Source organism: Bos javanicus, chromosome 16 (assembly GCF_032452875.1).
Source record: "Bos javanicus breed banteng chromosome 16, ARS-OSU_banteng_1.0, whole genome shotgun sequence".
Classification (NCBI taxonomy): domain Eukaryota; kingdom Metazoa; phylum Chordata; class Mammalia; order Artiodactyla; family Bovidae; genus Bos; species Bos javanicus.
In genome coordinates this window covers 55,439,953-55,458,919 of record NC_083883.1, presented here as the reverse complement: position 1 = coordinate 55,458,919, position 18,967 = coordinate 55,439,953, and the positions used below count along the sequence as shown (strand labels likewise).

Here is an 18,967-nt window from a genome sequence, read left to right as displayed (position 1 = left end):
ATCAAGAGGCTTTTTAGTTCCTCTTCACTTTCTGCCGTAAGGGTGGTGTCATCTGCATATCTTAGGTTATTCAGGTTTGTCCCGGCAATCTTGATTCCAGCTTGTGCTTCATCCAGCCCAGCGTTTCTCATGATGTACTCTGCATATAAGTTAAATAAACAGGGTGACAATATACAGCCTTGATGTACTCCTTTTCCTATTTGGAACCAGTCTGTTGTTCCATGTTCAGTTCTAACTGTTGCCTCCTGTCTTGCATACAGGTTTCTCAAGAGGCAGGTCAGGTGGTCTGGTATTCCCATCTCTTTCAGAATTTTCCACAGTTTATTGTGATCCACACAGTCAAAGGCTTTGGCATAGTCAATAAAACAGAAATAAATGTTTTTTTGGAACTCTCTTGCTTTCTTGATGATCCAGCAGATGTTGGCAATTTGGTCTCTGGTTCCTCTGCCTTTTCTAAAACCAGCTTGAACATCTGGAAGTTCACAGTTCACGTATTGCTGAAGCCTGTTTTGGAGAATTTTGAGCATTACTTTACTAGCGTGTGAGATGAGTGCAATTGTGCGGTAGTTTGAGCATTCTTTGGCATTGCCTTTCTTTGGGATTGGAATGAAAACTGATCTTTTCCAGTCCTGTGGCCACTGCTGAGTTTTCCAAATTTGCTGGCATATTGAGTGCAGAACTTTCACAGCATCATCTTTCAGGATTTGAAATAGCTTAACTGGAATTCCATCACTTCCACTAGCTTTGTTTGTAGTGATGCTTCCTAAGGCCCATTTGACTTCACATTCCAGGATGTCTGGCTCTAGGTGAGTGATCACACCATCGTGATTATCTTGTTCGTGAAGATCTTTTTTGTACAGTTTTCCTGTGTATTCTTTCCACCTCTTCTTAATATCTTCTGCTTCTGTTAGGTCCGTAGCATTGCTCTCCTTTATTGAGCCCATCTTTGCATGAAGTGTTCCCTTGGTATCTCTAATTTTCTGGACGAGATCTCTAGTTTCCCATTCCATTGTTTTCCTCTATTTCTTTGCATTGATTGCTGAGGAAGGCTTTCTTTTCTCTCCTTGCTATTCTTTGGAACTCTGCATTCAGATGCTTATATCTTTCCTTTTCTCATTTGCTTTTAGCTTCTCTTCTTTTCACAACTATTTGTAAGGCCTCCCCAGAGAGCCATTTTGCTTTTTTTGCATTTCTTTTCCATGGGGATGGTCTTGATCCCTGTCTCCTGTACAATGTCATGAACCTCCATCCATAGTTCATCAGGCACTCTGTCTATCAGATCTAGTCCCTTAAATCTATTTCTCACTTGCACTGTATAATCATAAGGAATTTGATTTAGGTCATACCTGAATGGTCTAGTGGTTTCCCCTACTTCTTCAATATCAGTCTGAATTTGGCAATAAGGAGTTCATGATCTGAGCCATAGTCAGCTCCCAGTCTTGTTTTTGCTAACTGTATAGAGCTTCTCCATCTTTGGCTGCAAAGAATATAATCAATCTGATTTTGGTGTTGACCATCTGGTGATGTCCATGTGTAGAGTCTTCTCTTGTGTGGTTGGAAGAGGGTGTTTGCTATGACCAGTGCGTTCTCTTGGCAAAACTCTATTAGTCTTTGCCCTGCTTCATTCCGTATTCCAAGGCCAAATTTGCCTGTTACCCCCAGTGTTTCTTGACTTCCTACTTTTGCATTCCAGTCCCCTATAATGAAAAGGACATCTTTTTTGGGTATTTGTTAGTTCTAAAAGGTCTTGTAGGTCTTCATAGAACTGTTCAACTTCAGCTTCTTCAGTGTTACTGGTTGGGGCATAGGCTTGGATTACTGTGATATTGAATGGTTTACCTTGGAAACGAACAGAGATCATTCTGTTGTTTTTGAGATTGCATCCAAGTACTGTGCTTCTGACTCTTTTGTTGACCATGATGGCTACTCCATTTCTTCTAAGGGATTCCTGCCCACAGTAGTAGATATAATGGTCATCTGAGTTAAATTCACCCATTCCAGTCCATTTTAGTTCGCTGATTCTTAGAATGTCGACGTTCACTCTTGCCATCTTCTGTTTGACAACTTCCAACTTGCCTTGATTCATGGACCTAACATTCCAGGTTCCTATGCAATATTGCTCTTTACAGCATTGGACCTTGCCTCCATCACCAGTCACATCCACAACTGGGTATTGTTTTTGCTTTGGCTCCATCCCTTCATTCTTTCTGGAGTTATTTCTCCACTGATCTCCAGTAGCATATTGGGCACCTACTGACCTGGGGAGTTCCTCTTTCAGTATCCTATCATTTTGCCTTTTCATACTGTTCATGGGGTTCTCAAGGCAAGAATACTGAAGTGGTTTGCCATTCCCTTCTCCAGTGGACCACGTTCTGTCAGACCTCTCAACCATGACCCGCCCATCTTGGGTGGCCCCACACGGCATGGCTTAGTTTCATTGAGTTAGACAAGGCTGTGGTCCATGTGATTAGATTGACTAGTTTTCTGTGATTATGGTTTGTGTGTCTGCCTTCTGATGCCTCTCACAACACCTTACTTGGGTTTCTCTTACCTTGGACGTGGGGTATCTCTTCACAGCTGCTCCAGCAAAGTGCAGCCGCTGCTCCTTACCTTGGATGAGAGGTATCTCCTCACTGCCGCCCCTCCTGACCTTGAACGTGGAGTAGCTCCTCTTGGCCCTCCTGCGGCCGCGCAGCCACTGCTCCTTGGATGTAGGGTAGCTCCTCCCGGCCGCCAACCCTGACCTCGGGCAAGGGTAGCTCCTCTTGGCCATGCTTCTGCACGGTCCGTCACAGCCGGTGCACTTCTGCTGCACGGTCAGTCACGTAACCCTACCTCTGCTTAAATTCTGGGTGAGGGATGGATATTTACCAGGATGGAGCATTTTAGAACTGGAAGGGTCCCAAGGGATTGTCCAGCTCAACACTCTCATTTTCAGATAAAATGTGCCCAAGAGTGGTGAGTGTCTCATCTAAAATCTGTAGCTTGTCGGTAAGGCACTGAGCAGGGGCTGATCAGCAAATCAAACAGTCAAGCAAGGAGGTTCCTCAGATCTTGTTTTATCATCTGCTAGAGTTGACTGTTCATCTACCTTGTACTGCAAGGAGATCAAATGAGGTAATCCTAAAGGAAATTCACCCTGAGTATTCACAGTAAGGACTGATGCTGAATCTCTAATACTTTGGCCACCTGATGAGAAGAGCCAACTCACTGGAAAAGACCCTGACACTGGGAAAAATTGAAGGAAAAAGGAGAAGAGAGTGGCAGAGGATGAGATGGCTGGATAGAATCATTGACTCAATGGACATGAGTTTGAGCAAACTCCAGGATATAGTGAAGGACAGGAAATCCTGGTGTGCTGCAGTGCATGGGGTAGCAAAGAGTTGGACACAACTTGGTGACTGAACAACAGCAATGACAACTTCTGCATCTGGAAATTCATGTTAGGATAAACAGTGTCAGATTTTCAGTTCTGTGTTAGCATCCCTGGTCCACTGGCATTCCTGGACCATACTGGTGCTGCATGGGGACCATCCTGCATGGGGCTGCCAACCACTAGCATTAGTTTGCACCAAAGACACAAATACAATTTTATTTTATTTTCGTAGTTCTTTTATTTATTTATTTTTTTACAGTGTTGTGTTGGTTTATGCCATACAACATGAATCAGCCATAATCATACATATATCCCTTCCCTCTTGAGCCTCCCTCCCATCCCCTTATCTCTAGGTTATCACAGAGTGCCAGACTGGGCTCCCTGTGTTACATAGCAACTTCCCACCAGCTGCCTATTTTAAAACACATGATAGTGTATATATGTCAATGCTACTTTCTCTATTTGTCCCACCCTCTCCTTCCCTCACTGTGTCCAGAAGTCCATTCTCTACATCTGTGTCTTCATTCATTCTCTGCAAATAGGCTCATTAATACTATTTTTCTAGATTCCAGATATATGTGTTAATATGTTATATTTGCTTTCTGCTTTATTTTTTACAAATTTATTCATTTGTTAATTGAAAGAGAACTGCTTTACAGAATTTTGTTGTTTTCTGTCAAACCTCAACATGAATCAGCCATCAGATCAGATCAGATCAGATCAGTCGCTCAGTCGTGTCTGACTCTTTGCGACCCCATGAATCACAGCACACCAGGCCTCCCTGTCCATCACCAACTCCCGGAGTTCACTCAGACTCACATCCATCGAGTCAGCGATGCCATCCAGCCATCTCATCCTCTGTCGTCCCCTTCTCCTCCTGCCCCCAATCCCTCCCAGCATCAGAGTCTTTTCTAATGAGTCAACTCTTCGCATGAGGTGGCCAAAGTACTGGAGTTTCAGCTTTAGCATCAGTCCTTCCAAAGAAATCCCAGGGCTGATGTCCTTCAGAATGGACTGGTTGGATCTCCTTACAGTCCAAGGGACTCCCAAGAGTCTTCTCCAACACCATAGTTCAAAAGCATCAATTCTTCGGCGCTCAGCCTTCTTCACAGTCCAACTCTCACATCCATACATGACCACAGGAAAAACCATAGCCTTGACTAGACGAACCGTTGTTGGCAACTCCCTCGGGAACCTTCCTCCCATAAATATGTGTTAATATGCTATATATGTTTTATATATATATTCCCATATGCTAGCTATATATGTGTTTTATATATATGAGTGTGTGTTATATATATTCTAGATTCTGTATATACATGTTAATATGCTATATTTGTTTTTCTCTTTCTGACTTTACTCCATAAAGCAGGCTCTAGTTTTATCCACCTCACTGGAACTAACTCAAATTCATTCTTTTTTCATGGCAGTGTAATATTCCATTGTATATGTACCACATCTTCTTTATCCATCCATCTCTTGATGGACAACTAGGCTGCTTCCATGTCTTGGCTACTGCAAATAGTGTTGCAATGAACATTGAGGGTACATGTATCTTTTAGAATTGTAGTTTTCTCAGGGTTTATGCCCAGTAGTGGGATTGCTGGGTCATATGGTAGATTTATTCCTAGTTGCATTTTAATACAAAGAAGTCAAAATTAGAACACACAATCTGAGGCTCCCTGCTCCTAACCATCAATGTACATGAGGTATGTGGCCTAGATCTCAATACACATCGGGTGCCCTTTTTAAAAGAACTTTGCTTCCCCATCACAAACCCTGATGAAAGGGATAATCAATCCACACATATAATCTCATTAAAATTAAGATATCTCCTCCAACACACACACAAAATAGAACCAAGCAATGGGACATTCATTCCTAGGGACTCTGTTCAAATAGTCTGCTTGTGTGCCTGGACACAGCATCATTTTCACATGGCTGCTTCAGTTCTATCAGCTCTTCTGGGTCCTTCATCCTATGCTCCCCCACTGCCACAGCCTCCTTTTCCATCTCCCACCCAACTTAACTCTTCTCCCTTCAGCTCTTCAAAATGACCATGAGTTGATGGGATTTTTATCCCCTTCAGTCAGTCAGTCCAGCCTCTCAGTCTTTCCAACTCTTTGTGACCCCATGGATGGCAGCATGCCAACCCTCCCTGTCCATCATCAACTCCCAGAGTTTACTCAAACTCATGTCCATTGAGTCGGTGATGCCATCCAACCATCTCATCCTCTGTCGTCCCCTTCTCTTCCCACCTTAAATCTTTCCCAGCATCAGAATCTTTTCCAATGAGTCAACTCTTCACATCAGGTGGCCAAAGTATTGGAGTTTCAGCTTCAGCATCAGTCCTTCCAATGAATATTCAGGACTGATTTCCTTTAGGACTGACTGGTTTGATCTCCTTGCAGTCCAAGGGACTCTCAAGAGTCTTCTCCCATACCACAGTTTAAAAGCATCAATTCTTTGGTGCTCAGCTTTCTTTATACTCCAACTCTCACATCCATACATGACCACAGGAAAAACCATAGCCTTGACTAAATGGACCATGGTTGGTAAAGTAATGTCTCTACTTTTTAATATGCTGTCTAGGTTGGTCATAACTTTCCTTCCAAGGAGTAAGCGTCTTTTAATTTCATGGCTGCAATCACCATCTGCAGTGATTTTGGAGCCCAGAAAAATAAAGTCAGCCACCTTTTCCCCATCTATTTGCCATGAAGTGATGGGACTGGATGCCATGATCTTAGTTTTCTGAATGTTGAGCTTTAAGCCAACTTTTTAACTCTCTTCTTTCACTTTCATCAAGAGGCTCTTTAGTTCTTCATTGCTTTCTGGCATCAGGGTGGCGTCATCTGCATATCTGAGGTTATTGATGTTTTTCCTGACAATCTTGATTCCAGCTTGTGCTTCTTCCAGCCCAGCATTTCTCATGATGTACTCTGCATATAAGTTAAATAAGCAGGGTGACAATATACAGCCTTGACGTACTCCTTTTGCTATTTGGAACCAGTCTGTTGTTCCATGCCCAGTTCTTTGCAGCCAAAGATGGAGAATCTCTATACAGTCAGCAAAAATAAGACCAGGAGCTAACTGTGGCTCAGATCGTGAACTTCTTATTGCCAAATTCAGACTTAAATTGAAGATAGGGAAAACGACTAGACCATTCAAGTATGACCTAAATAAAATCCCTTACAATTATACAGTGGAAGTGAGAAATAGATTCAAGGGATTAGATTTGATAGCATGCCTGATGAACTATGGACAGAGGTTCATGACATTGTACAGAAGGTAGGGATCAAGACCATCCCCAAGAAAAAGAAATACAAAAAAGCAAAATGCTCTCTGAAGAGGCCTTACAAATACCTGTGAAAAGAAGAGAAGTGAAAAGCAAAGGAGAAAAGGAAAGATATACCCATTTGAATACAGAGTTCCAAAGAATAGCAAGGAGAGATAAGAAAGCCTTCTTCACGGATCAGTGCAAAGAAACAGAGGAAAACAATAGAGTGGGAAAGACTAGAGATCTCTTCAAGAAAGTTAGAGATACCAAGGGAATATTTCATGCAAAGATGGGCTCAATTAAGGATAGAAACAATATGGACTTAACAGAAGTAGAAGATATTAAGAAGAGGTGGCAAGAATACATAGAAGAACTGTACAAAAAAGATCTTCACGATCAAGATAATCATGATAGTGTGATCACTGGCCTAGAGCCAGACATCCTGGAATGTGAAGTCAAGTGGGCCTTAGGAAGCATCACTACGAACAAAGCAAGTGCAGGTGATGGAATTCCAGTTGAGCAATTTCAAATCCTAAAAGATGATGCTGTGAAAATGCTCCACTCAACTTGCCGCCAAATTTGGAAAACTCAGCAGTGGCCACAGGACTGGAAAAGATCAGTTTTCATTCCAATCCCAAAGAAAGGCAATGCCAAAGAATGCTCAAACTACTGCACAGTTGCAGTCATCTCACACGCTAGTAAAGTAATGCTCAAAATTCTCCAAGCCATGCTTCAACAGCATGTGAATCGTGAACTTCCAGATGTTCAAGCTGGTTTTAGAAAAGGCAGAGGAACCAGATATCAAATTGCCAACATCCGCTGGATCATCAAAAAAGCAAGAGAGTTCCAGAAAAACATCTATTTCTGCTTTATTGAGTATGCCAAAGCCTTTGACTGCGTGGATCACAATAAACTGTGGAAAATTCTGAAAGAGATGGGAATACCAGACAATCTGACCTGCCTCTTGAGAAATCTGTATGCAGGTCAGGAAGCAACAGTTAGAATTGGATATGAAACTACAGACTGGTTCCCAATTGAGAAAGGAGTATGTCAAGGATGTATATTGTCACCCTGTTTATTTTATACCCTTGGCAGATGTATTAATCATGTTTTAAAATTTTCTGTATTTAATGATACTTTGATATTTTAGGGACCTTGCTAATCCAGGCGAGGCTCTCCCTCCCAGGGCTAATTCCTAGGGATAATACAGAACCTGCCTGCCATCTGCTTTTCAGATGCAAACTAACCAATTCACAGCCCATCCCTCCAACCACCTCCTTTATCTAAGGCTCACATGCTAGGCCAATATCTCCCACTCCAGAGCCAAGCACTGACAACCAGAGATACCCTGGAATTATTGGAACTTTGCAATCCTACACCTCTCAAACTTGCCCACCCTGCCTTGCCCATACTCTGTTGGAAGTGCCGACTTAAAAATATAGTCACAACCTGAATGTAAAGAGTTATTTTATTTGGTGGAAATGTTTAGGACTCTGAGCCCGGGAGACAGCATCTCAGTAGCTCTAGGAAAAATGCTCCAAGCAAGCAGGAAGCAAGTAAGGCTATATTCAAATTTGCAACAAAGGGAGCAGGCAGTCTGAACAACAGAGATCAAGTATCAAGTTAAGGAATTTAGCATTCTGTGTATGGGAAGGTGTAAACCCCTTGGCTCACTGAATCCATTCCTTTCATATGCACCTCAGCTATCTGGGGCCAATCCTGTTTTCTTGTTTCCCTTGTTTCTTGCATTCCCCTGAACTCCTCAGGAATCACCGTTGTGGGGAGGGGAGGTAGTGGTAGTGGCAATATCTGCTGGATCAGTTTTGAGAGCATTTTGAGAGCCCTCATTTACATTTGGAAGGCAGGAATTATTGATGGCTGTGATATCTCCTGTTAATCAATATGGCAGGAGATATTTTCATTTCACAGAAACCAGAACAAAGACTCTGGACCATGCTCTCTTCACTCCTTCCGTCTCCTGACTCATCCTGGTGCTTCCCATGTGGCCCTGTGAGATGTGACATGCCCCTTCTCTTAGGAATTGTAAGTGATAATCTCTTCTTTCAAAGGCAGTTGTCTCAGACTTCCGTGGTGGTACAATGGATAAGAATCCACCTGCCAATGCAGGGAACACAGATTAGATCCTTGGAATTAGAGAAGTTCCACATGCCATGGGGCTCTTAAGCCTGTGTGTCGCAACTCCTGAGCCCTCATGCTGTCACTATTGAGGCCAATGTGCTCTAGAGCCCATGTTCTGCAACAAGGGAAGCCACTGCAAAGAGAAGCCTGTGCACTGCAACGAAGAGTAGTCCTTTCTCGCTGCAGGCAGAGAAAGCCTATGCACAGCAATGACCTACAGCAATAAGAAACAAGCAAACAAACAAACAAAAAAAAAACAAAGGCAGTCCTCTCTATGTCAGCTTACAGTCGTTACTGTTGCTCAGTTGCTAAAATGTGTCCAGCTCTTTGTGACCCCATAGACTACAGCATGCCAGGCTTCCCTGTCCTTCACTATCTCCAGGAGTTTGCTTAGATTCACGTCCATTGAGTCAGTGATGCTATCTAACCATCTCAGCCTCTGCCACCCTCTTCTCCTTTTGCCTTCAGTCTTTCCCAGAATCAGGGTCTTTTCCAATGAGTGGGCTCTTCGCATCAGGTGGCCAAAGAATTGGAGCTTCAGCTTCAGCGTCAGTCCTTCCAATGTGTGTTCTGGGTTGATTTCCTTAAGGATTGACTGGTTTGATATCCTTGCTCTCAAGAGTCTTCTCCAGCACAGTTCGAAAGCATCAATTCTTCAGCACTCAGCCTTCTGTATGGTTCAAGTTTCACATCCATACATGACTACTGGAAAAACCACAGCTTTGACTATATGGACCTTTGTCAGCAAAGTGATGTCTCTGCTTTCTAATACTCTGTCTAGGTTTGTCATAGCTTTCCTTCCAGTGAGCAAGTATCTTTAAATTTCATGGCTGCTGTCATTATCCACAGTGATTTTGGAGCCCAAGAAAATAAAATCTGTCACTGCTTCCACTTTTCTTTCATCTATTTGCCTTGAAGTGATGGGACTGGATGCCATAATCTTCATTTTCTGAACGTTGATTTTTAAGCCAACTTTTTCTGACTGAAACAAAAATCTTGTCTACATGATCAAGAAGGCAGGACTGTGCCCCAAACCAAGAGAAACAGTAAGAAAATCCCTCCTGGCTTCTCTTCTTCCCGCGCTGTGTTGCCTCTTCAGAACTTCCCTTGGTTGATGGGAACCCCTGGGTGATGGGAACTTGCTTTCCCTGACCTCAGAAATATACTCCAGACATCCAGATCTGATGATGTGGATCTTAGGAACTCCGGCTTAATGTCTGTGCCCATCCCCCTTGACTTCCTCTGGCATTGTGATCTGACTGGTTTATGGAGCCACCATTTGAAATACTGGGTGCAGCCAGTGTATTTAGGCCATAGCAGACGTGGACCTCCCCGTCTGTTCCAGACAAGAGGAGGAGCCTGGGAATCCACGTTATCCTCCCCTGTAAATCAGACCAGGCCTCTAGGATTCCCTTTTAGGATTAAGAGGATTTTCTTAGGAAAAGCAGTGATTTAGGCAAATGTCCCAGTGTCAGGAGAACACGGCTTTCTTCTCCCTGTAATTTCTCTCCACCAAAGAAATCACTCGCTGAGTTTCCAGCTGAAGGAGACTTAAATCCTTTGCAGGAGAAGGCAATTTATGGAGCATTCTCTGACTCTTCCCATAGTAACTGATGGAAATAGAAGGTACAGATGTCAGGCTCACCGTATAGCATCCTTCACTTGCCTTGGAAATAGACACTTGGATGGATGAGACTCAAGACAAGTCAAAGGGGGTAATTTCAGATCACAGGGGCATGCAATGAGATAGCACAGGCTCTTCCTGTTCAGCTGGGTGTCTTGATTTTTATTTCAATGTGTCCCCTTAGTCATTTTCAGGGTGAGTTGACTTCGCTGGGGGCCCCTCATACAGAGACCTGACTGCTGCCAAACTGGGGTGTGTCTTTGAAGGTGAGCTGTGTCGTGGTGGGGCAGACAAGTGTGTCTCCCACTGGTGCTCCCCAGGGCTCAGGCGGACACATCTCCATAGTGGGGACCCTCTCCATCAACACCACAGACTGCATACTGGGCAGCTTCTGCCTCCAGCCACAGCCAGGTGGATGCCTTGCTCCGACTGGTAACACATGCACTGTGTCTGTCTTTCCAGGGGCTCCCATACAAACACCTGATCACCCACCACCAGGAGCCCTCACAGCGCTATCTGATCAGCACCTACGACGACCATTACAACCGGCATAACTATCACCCAGGCTTGCCGGAGCTCCGCACGTGGAACAGACATAAGCTGCTGTGGCTCCCAGAGAAAGCCGACTTCCCTCTACTCGGTATTTTTATCTTTCGGGATCATCCCCTTTACTGGACTCTAAGGGGTTCATAAGCACATAGGGCTGAGGTGTGCCCATCTTAGTGGGAGGACCCAAGCAGGTGACCCTGACTGCAGCAGAGCATTAGAATGAGAAGGGAAGGGAAGAGTCCTATTTACCCCCCAGGTCACCCACCCTCTCCCTGTGATGCTAGATGATGTTGCTGTGTGATGAAGCCCTCACCTGCAGCAGCATGTTTACCTGGAGCACAGGTGATAGAGAGCAGCATCGCTGCACACTCAGATCCATCATCTACTTCATCAACACCGACTGAGTATTCCCCAGGTGCCTGTCCTATTGAAGCACCCGGGGACACAGCAGTGACAAGTAGGGAGGAATTCCTGCCCTCAGGGAATTTATACCCCAGTGAAGAGACATAGAAGATTTTATCGAGGGGGACACATGTACACATGGCTGATTCTTGTGAATGTATGGCAAAAACCACTACAACATTGTAATTAGCCTCCAATTAAAATAAATTAATTAATTTAGAAAAAAGAGAAGATATTATCGATGAATAAGACAACCTAAGATCTAGTAAACACTATCATATTGGACTAGGATATGTGGTACATAGAAAAGAAAACCAGCGGGTAACGGGGAGAAAGTGAGGCAGGTATGTTGATTCTCATTTTGGGGGGATGACATGGGATGGTCTTTGTGGAGGAGATCTGAGTTGAGAAGGAGGGAGCTATGCAGGAACTAGGAGGAAGAGTGTTCCCGGGGAGGGACGGCAGAGCAAGTGAAAAAGCTTCACGTCAGGGGTAGAGGAGGTCCAGGTAGGGGCTCACCAGAGTGTGGATTGTGTCCTTCCTGCAGAAACAAGACTTTGCTCAGATTTGCTGGGAGAGTGACTTGATCTGACATCCATTGCAAGCTCCCACCACACTTCACTCTTATCTTTCTGCAGTTCTACCCTTGGATATGAAGGGATATAGGGTAGAGGGCGAGCTGCTTGTTACAGTGCATTTCTCTGTAAGAGTTTCTCCTGCAGATCACTCTCCCAAGCGCATGCTCTTCCCAACTGGGCCGGGTCAGTGAGTACCCAGGAGGTGATGGGGTCATGCTCAATCAAGTCATTGAGCTGAATTGTCCAAGGTCTCCAGCAATGTCTGGTCCCTCCTGAGTAACAGGAGGCAAGCCACACACTGAGAATTTCAGGGGTTGGCAGGACCAGCACTTTCTTGTAAACTTCTGACCTGAGTTCGATCCTTGGGTTGGGACGATCCCTGGGAGAAGGAAATGGCAACCCCCTATAGTATTCTTGCCTGGGAAATTCCATGAACAGAGGAGCCTGGTGGGCTACAGTCCATGGGGTTGCAAAGAGTTGGACACAACTGAGAACGCACCTACTACTACTCTCTCCTCTCGGGCACACTGACAATCCAGGTGCCTGGTCCAGCGGCCTGGGGAACCTCCAGAGTCCAACCATTCATTCTCCCGTCCCGAGGATGCTGGCCTCCTCCTCTAAGCCTCATTCACCTGGATTCTGGTTTGTCTTGCAGGTCCCCCTACAAACTACGGACTCTACGAACAGCTGAAGCAGAAATGGCTCCCACCACCAGAGGCCACCCTCAGAGAGAGCATTTACACTTCCTCCTACCCCAGACCACCAGCAGGTGCCATGTCCCGGAAGGAGCATGCGATTCCGGTGCCTCCCCCTCGCCTGCAGCCTGTCCCACACTTCTGAGATCTGTCACCCCATCACAGCATAGGTGGGGCCACCTGGAGACCCACCTGGAGACCACCTGCCAGACAGCAGGCAGCTGCAGATACACCCAGAGTTTTAAATCAAGCTCACCTGAGGGGCCTTTGAAATCATGGTCTGTGTTTTATGGTTCCAGTCCTTCCTCTAAACCTACAGGTTCCTTTCTTTTTCATCCCACAAATAAATCCTTTGCCACAAGGTATCACATGTGTGCAGAAGAGACACTTGTGTGTCAGGAGAAATGGAAGGACCCTTAAGTTCCCTCATTTCACACAAGGGAAAACTGAGGCCCAGAGAAGTAACATGATACCGAATTCTCACAACTTGCTACTTACTCTCCAGGAGTAAATTTTGTTGAATGAATGACTGATGGGAGAATAGGGAATAGAGGAAGGTTGTGGTGAAGACGCAAGGGACAGCTGAGCTGGAGCCAGGTGGCCTCCTAACGCCTCCTGCACCTTCCATTCATCCCACAAACCTCCCCTGGACCATGGTCAAGCCAGCCTCTGGCCTCAGAGCCATCAATCCAGCAGGAAAGGGATGTTACACAAATACTGATGTGAAAGGGTGATGTCAGGGGGGTAGGCTCACAGAGGTGGGGAATCAGTGGGCCAGTGGGGTCCTAAGAGAGCTCCCTGAGGTGTGTTGAAGTAAAGGGGTGCATGACAGCAGTCCTGGGGGCCATGAGGACATGACCTGGTCAGGGAGGGCTTCCCTGCAGAGGAGACATTTAGGCTAAGACTAGAATGCTGAGAGGGACCAACCAGGTGCAGGGACAGGTAGAAAGGGCAGCAATGGTGGCTCAGGCTGCAGGATGGCTTGTGTGAGGCTCCAAGTTGGGAAGGAGCCTTGCAGGTTAGGTAAAGGCCCAGAAAGTTCTTATTGCTGCTGAAACAAATACCGTGAACTCAGTGTCTTAGAGCAACACAGATTTAGTCCCTTCAGTTTAGTTCAGTTCAGGTGCTCAGTCATGTCCAACTCTTTGCAACCGCATGGACTGCAGCATACCAGTCTTCCCTGTCCATCACCAACTCCCAGAGCTTTCTCAAACTCATGTCCATTGAGTCGGTGATGTCATCCAACCATCTCATCCTCTGTTGTCCCCTTCTCCTCCTGCCTTCAATCTTTCCCAGCATCAAAGAGTCAGTTCTTTGCATCAGGTGGCCAAAGTAATGGAGTTTCAGCTTCAGCATCAGTCCTTCCAGTGAATAATCAGGACTGATTTCCTTTAGGATTGACTGGTTTGATCTCCTTACTATCCAAGGGACTCTCAAGAGTCCACTCCAACACCACACTTCAAAAGCATCCATTCTTCGGTGCTCAGCTTTCTTTATGGCCCAATTCTCACATCCATACATGACTACTGGAAAAAAAACAGAGCTTTAACTACAGCTCTAAAAATGAAAAGTCCACAGGAGACTCCGGGGGCTTTAGAGGTGAGTTATTTCCTTGCCTTTTCCAGCTTCCAGGGGGCACCTGCATTCTTTGACTCCTGGCCTCTTCCTCCACATCCAGAGACTGCGGTGTAGCATTTTCATTCCTGTCTGTCTCCCTCACTAAGGACCCTGTGAACACATCAGGCCCACTGGATAATCAGCGTCATCCCCACATCTCAAAATCCTTCATCACAACTGCCAAGTTCCTCTTGAATATAAACAGTTTTATTCACATAGTCCAGGGATGAGGATGTGGTCATTCTAGGGGTGGGCATTTTTTCATCTGCAGCCTGGACACCAGGCAGGAGTTCTCTGGGCTCAGTACATGTTTCATTCCTTAGACCACAATTCATGTAGCTAGTCCTTTCCAGGCATTTGAGAAAGTGGAGGGAAAATGGTTGGGGATGGAGGTGGGACTGAGTGTATTCCAGAGTCTATGGCTGCCCACATGTGATCAGCGTTCCATGACCTTACACACACACACACACACACACACACACACACACACTCTGAAAAATGGCTGTTAACACTGCAGTGACCAGAAGTACTTGAGCTGGATTACTGAGCATTCAAGAGTCAGACTAAAACAGTGCTATCAGATTAACAGTTAGGCTCACCCACCTATAGCAGTGGTCTGTTTGGTGAAGGATTTCCTGACCTTCTCTGATGGAGTGTAAAGAAGGGCGGAATTGAGCCAGAGAAGATCTTTTTCCTACATCCTTGCTTTACCTGGACTCTCAAAAAAAGAAGCCTCAACATCTCTGGCAGATGTGGTGGAGGTTGGAGGAGCTACTTCCTAAAATGCCGTTGTTGGTCCCGCCCTCTGAGTTTCTGGATCAACAGGTCTGCAGAGGGGAAAGAAATCACTTTTAGAACAAGTTCTCAAGCGATACTGATGCTGCTGGTTGGGGGACCAGACATTGGGAACTACTGTAGAAGATGGAACTACTCCATTTTTATTTTATCTGGGCAGTTTCTGGAATAACAGTTTCTTCAGAGAAAACAGCAAGGAAAACATCTGAACCTCATGCTCTTCCATGTTTCCTCGAATAAGACAGGAGCCTATGACTCCAGTATTTTATTAGAAAGCTCAGAAGGGGCACCACACTGTTGGGCACTGGGACAGAGCACTGACAAGCAGAACTTCCATTTCCACCACTTGCAGGCTGTGTGCCTTGGAGGAAGTCACTACCCTTCTCTGAATCTGTCTCTCCTGTACTGAATGGGTACCATATGATCTCTAACTCAGATAAAACCACTGGGCCCAGAGCTTGATGCAGAATAAACCCTCCATAAACATCAGGGCTATTGTTTGACACTGGAAGACCACAGGCCTTTGCAACAACCAAGGCCACGGCGACAACCAGAATCTGAGGCAGAGACCCACGTGCTAGCCAATTCCTCTGCCAAGATGCGATGCTTTGACTGTGGAAGCCAGCATCTTAAAAGAAAACCCTGGGTGCACCCCACGACCCACTTTCTACAGTTTAGCCTACTGGCTGGGACAAGCCTGCCCTCTGGCGGCGAACTTGACAATTATTTACAGTTGGTTATGGCTTCAGGGTGGAGAAGGCAATGGCACCCTACTCCAGTACCCTTGCCTGGAAAATCCCACAGACGGAGGATCCTGGTAGGCTGCCATCCAAGAGGTCACTGAGAGTCGGACACAACTGAGCGACTTCACTTTGACTTTTCACTTTCATGCATTGGAGAAGGAAACGGCAACCTACTCCAGTATTCTTGCCTAGAGAATCCCAGGGATGGGGGAGCCTGGGGGGCTGCTGTCTATGGGGTCGCACAGAGTCGGACACGACTGAAGTGACTTAGCAGTAGCAGTAACAGTATGGCTTCAGGGTCAGGGTTTCTCTGTGCTGTGCTGTCACTTCAGTCATGTCTGACTCTTTTCGACCCTATGGATGTAGCCCACCAGGCTCCTCTGTCCATGGGGTTCTCCAGTCAAGGATCCTGGAGTAGGTTCCCATGCCCTCCACCAAGAGATCTTTGTGACCCAGGAATCGAACCCTCGTCTCTTATGTCTCCTGTATTGGCAGGCAAGATTTTTATAGTGAAAAAGTTGGCTTAAAACTCAATATTCAGAAAACTAAGATCATGGCATCAGGTCCCATCACTTCATGGCAAAAGGATGGGGAAACAGTGAGAGACTTAATTTTGGGGGCTCCAAAATCACTGCAGATGGTGACTGCAGTCATGAAATTAAAAGACAGTTGCTCCTTGGAAGAAAAGTTATAGCCCACCTAGACAGCATATTAAAAAGCAGAGACATTACTTTTTTTTTTTAATGTAGAAAAGCAATTTATTCCATTATAAGCACTTAACACAGTTAGTCAAGGAGAGTAACAGGCCTGCTGGTGAAACAGGTCACCCAAAATAGAGATGGTATCAAACTAGTGGTCAAGGACTAACTCCTTAAAAAAAAAAAAAAGCAACTCTTATCCAGGATTAATTTAATTTTAAAAACAAATACAAGCTATTGGTTCACTCTTCTCAACTTAACTGGACAGTCTACCTGTGGTATAACTGTCAGGTAAAAACATACATCTTTACAACTTGGTGGTCCCAAGTTTTTTTAAAAAACCATTTCACAGAAAGGAAAGAAATAATATGAAAACAGCTCAAGAAATACACTAACAAGCAAAAATATATGGGGAAGGAGGAACACATTGTTTTGACTTAACTGAAGAAACTGAGAGGAGACTGGTCTATGTAAGGAAATGTGCATCCTGGAAAGTTCAGCGTGTAGGAATTTGTATGACTTGAATCTCCCCTATTTCCTGAATAAAAACAACATCTTGTAGTATTTATACTTCATGGCTCAGACACTTACCTCACTTAGCTCTATTTCTTACTCACTCTAGCCTTTACTTAAATGAGTCTGAAAAACTTGGGGATATAGCATAAGAAGAAAAATAACCACACACAATATTCCCCTTTTTGTGGCTACTTTTAGACCTCTGTTACTAGAAAATTCCTAAAGAAAATTTAAATATAAGTCTGTGGCTTTGCTGAATCAAGAAGCCCCCAGTTAATATTTAGAAAACACCTTCTGTTTGGACTAATAACATTGTTGATAGAACTTATTATAGAGGGATAACCAAACAAAGTCTGTGTCTCAAAACCTGTGTTAAATCAATCTCAGAGTTGAGAGGAAGAAAAGGGGAGTTTAAAAATCACAAGTGCAGACATGATCTAAGATCCTTGTCCTTCTGGATCCACGCTTCCTTCAGGGTCTTCATCATTATAAATGTTCTCAGCCATTTGCCACACTTGCATGATATTGTCTTCTGATACAGAACAAATCACCCAAGGTTCGTTGGGATTCCAGGAGAAATCAGATATCTTGGCAGTGTGACCACCATGAACAAACAACAACTCTGGTGGCCCATCTTCTGCATCTTCTGGGGATTGTTCCTCTCCAATTTTACTTAAATCCCAGACATTCAGTCTACGATCAGTACCACTGGAAGCCAAAATAGTCTCACTGTGAGGCGACCACTGAACCTGGAATATTTCATCCTTATGTGATTCAAAGGAATGCAACTTAAGTTTCAGATTTCTCAGATCCCACAGGGCAACAGTCTTGTCAGCTGATCCTGTGGCAAGAATGAACTCACTATAAGGATTGAAAGAAAGGCAGTTCACTTCAGCAGTGTGAGCATCAACTGAGTGGCTTGGTTTGGAAGTATTGTTTGAACGAGTATCCCAGATCATGAGTTTCTGATCATCAGCAACCGACCCAAAGAGGGACTCATGGAGCAGATGCCAGGAGACATCCTCCACTACTGCCGTGTGCCCTGTGAAGATGGTCTTCGCATCCACAACTTTCCCTTCCTTTGGAACAGCACTTTTGTCCCACAGGCAGATGGTGTGGTCATCTGAAGCACTCAGTAAGTGCCCACTGAGATTTGGGTTCCAAGAAAGCCCATAGCCTTCCTTCTGATGTCCACGGAGACGCAAGTCTGGGTTGCACTCCCCAGAAGGGTCTGGTTTAGAAGGATGTTTTGTATAGTCAAAAACAAGAACATCACTGGATGGAGTCTTTGTTGCAATGATGCAAGGGTTCTGGGGCATATAGCGTGCCCTGTTTACCTCTCCTTCATGGTTGATCTTGATTTCTATTTCAATTTTTCCACTAACCGAGCCAAAACCTCCAAATTCTCCTTTTTCACTGTCGTAGTGTGAAGCATCAAACTGAGCGTCATCGTTAGGGAGCTGCACGCTGGCTATCACAAGGTGGTTTTGCTCATCTGATGTGTGTGTCCCCAGGACAAGTCGATGAGTACTGAAATCTTTCCCTTCTGGTCTGATTACATCTGGAAGCCACTGTGCAGTTAGGCTAGGTCACTCCAGAGCATGGGTCATCACCAAATCGTAAAGAAAAGGGGTGTTCTTTTTCCATATTTTGTATTCTTCGTTGATCACACGTTCCTCTACTGCGTCATCAAAGGCTGCTTCCTTGTCGGCCATGGCGGGTAGGCAAGCCGGCGGGGATCCCGGGGTTGAGCGTTCAGCAGAGACATTACTTTGCCAACAAAGGTCTGTCTAGTCAAAGCTATGGTTTTTCCAGTAGTCACGTAAGGGTGTGAGAGTTAGACTATAAAGAAAGCTGAGCACCGAAGGATTGATACTTTTGAACTGTAGTGTTGGAGAAGATTCTTGAGAGTCACTTGGACAGCAAGAAGATCCGACCACTTCATCCTGAAGGAAATC

At 45.0% G+C, this 18,967-nt stretch overlaps 2 protein-coding genes across 3 annotated transcripts in view; one reads left to right on the top strand and one right to left on the bottom strand.

Annotated features, from left to right (window-relative positions):
• The window catches only part of CFAP107 (cilia and flagella associated protein 107), a 36,069-nt gene extending 19,006 nt beyond the window's left edge, over window positions 1–17,063 (top strand). For both annotated transcript variants that reach the window (XM_061383237.1, XM_061383236.1), the window contains 2 exons: window positions 10,879–11,056; window positions 12,601–17,063. In XM_061383237.1, coding sequence (XP_061239221.1) covers window positions 10,879–11,056; window positions 12,601–12,785 — 363 coding nt within the window. In that variant the 3' untranslated portion in view covers window positions 12,786–17,063. The remainder of the gene's footprint in view (window positions 1–10,878; window positions 11,057–12,600) is intronic.
• LOC133228006 (histone-binding protein RBBP4-like) lies at window positions 16,688–18,765 on the bottom strand. The gene is given in 1 exon segment (XM_061383235.1): window positions 16,688–18,765. A coding segment is annotated over 1 exon segment (1,278 nt). The 5' UTR covers window positions 18,725–18,765; the 3' UTR covers window positions 16,688–17,446.
• Between the last annotated feature and the right edge of the window lie 202 nt (window positions 18,766–18,967).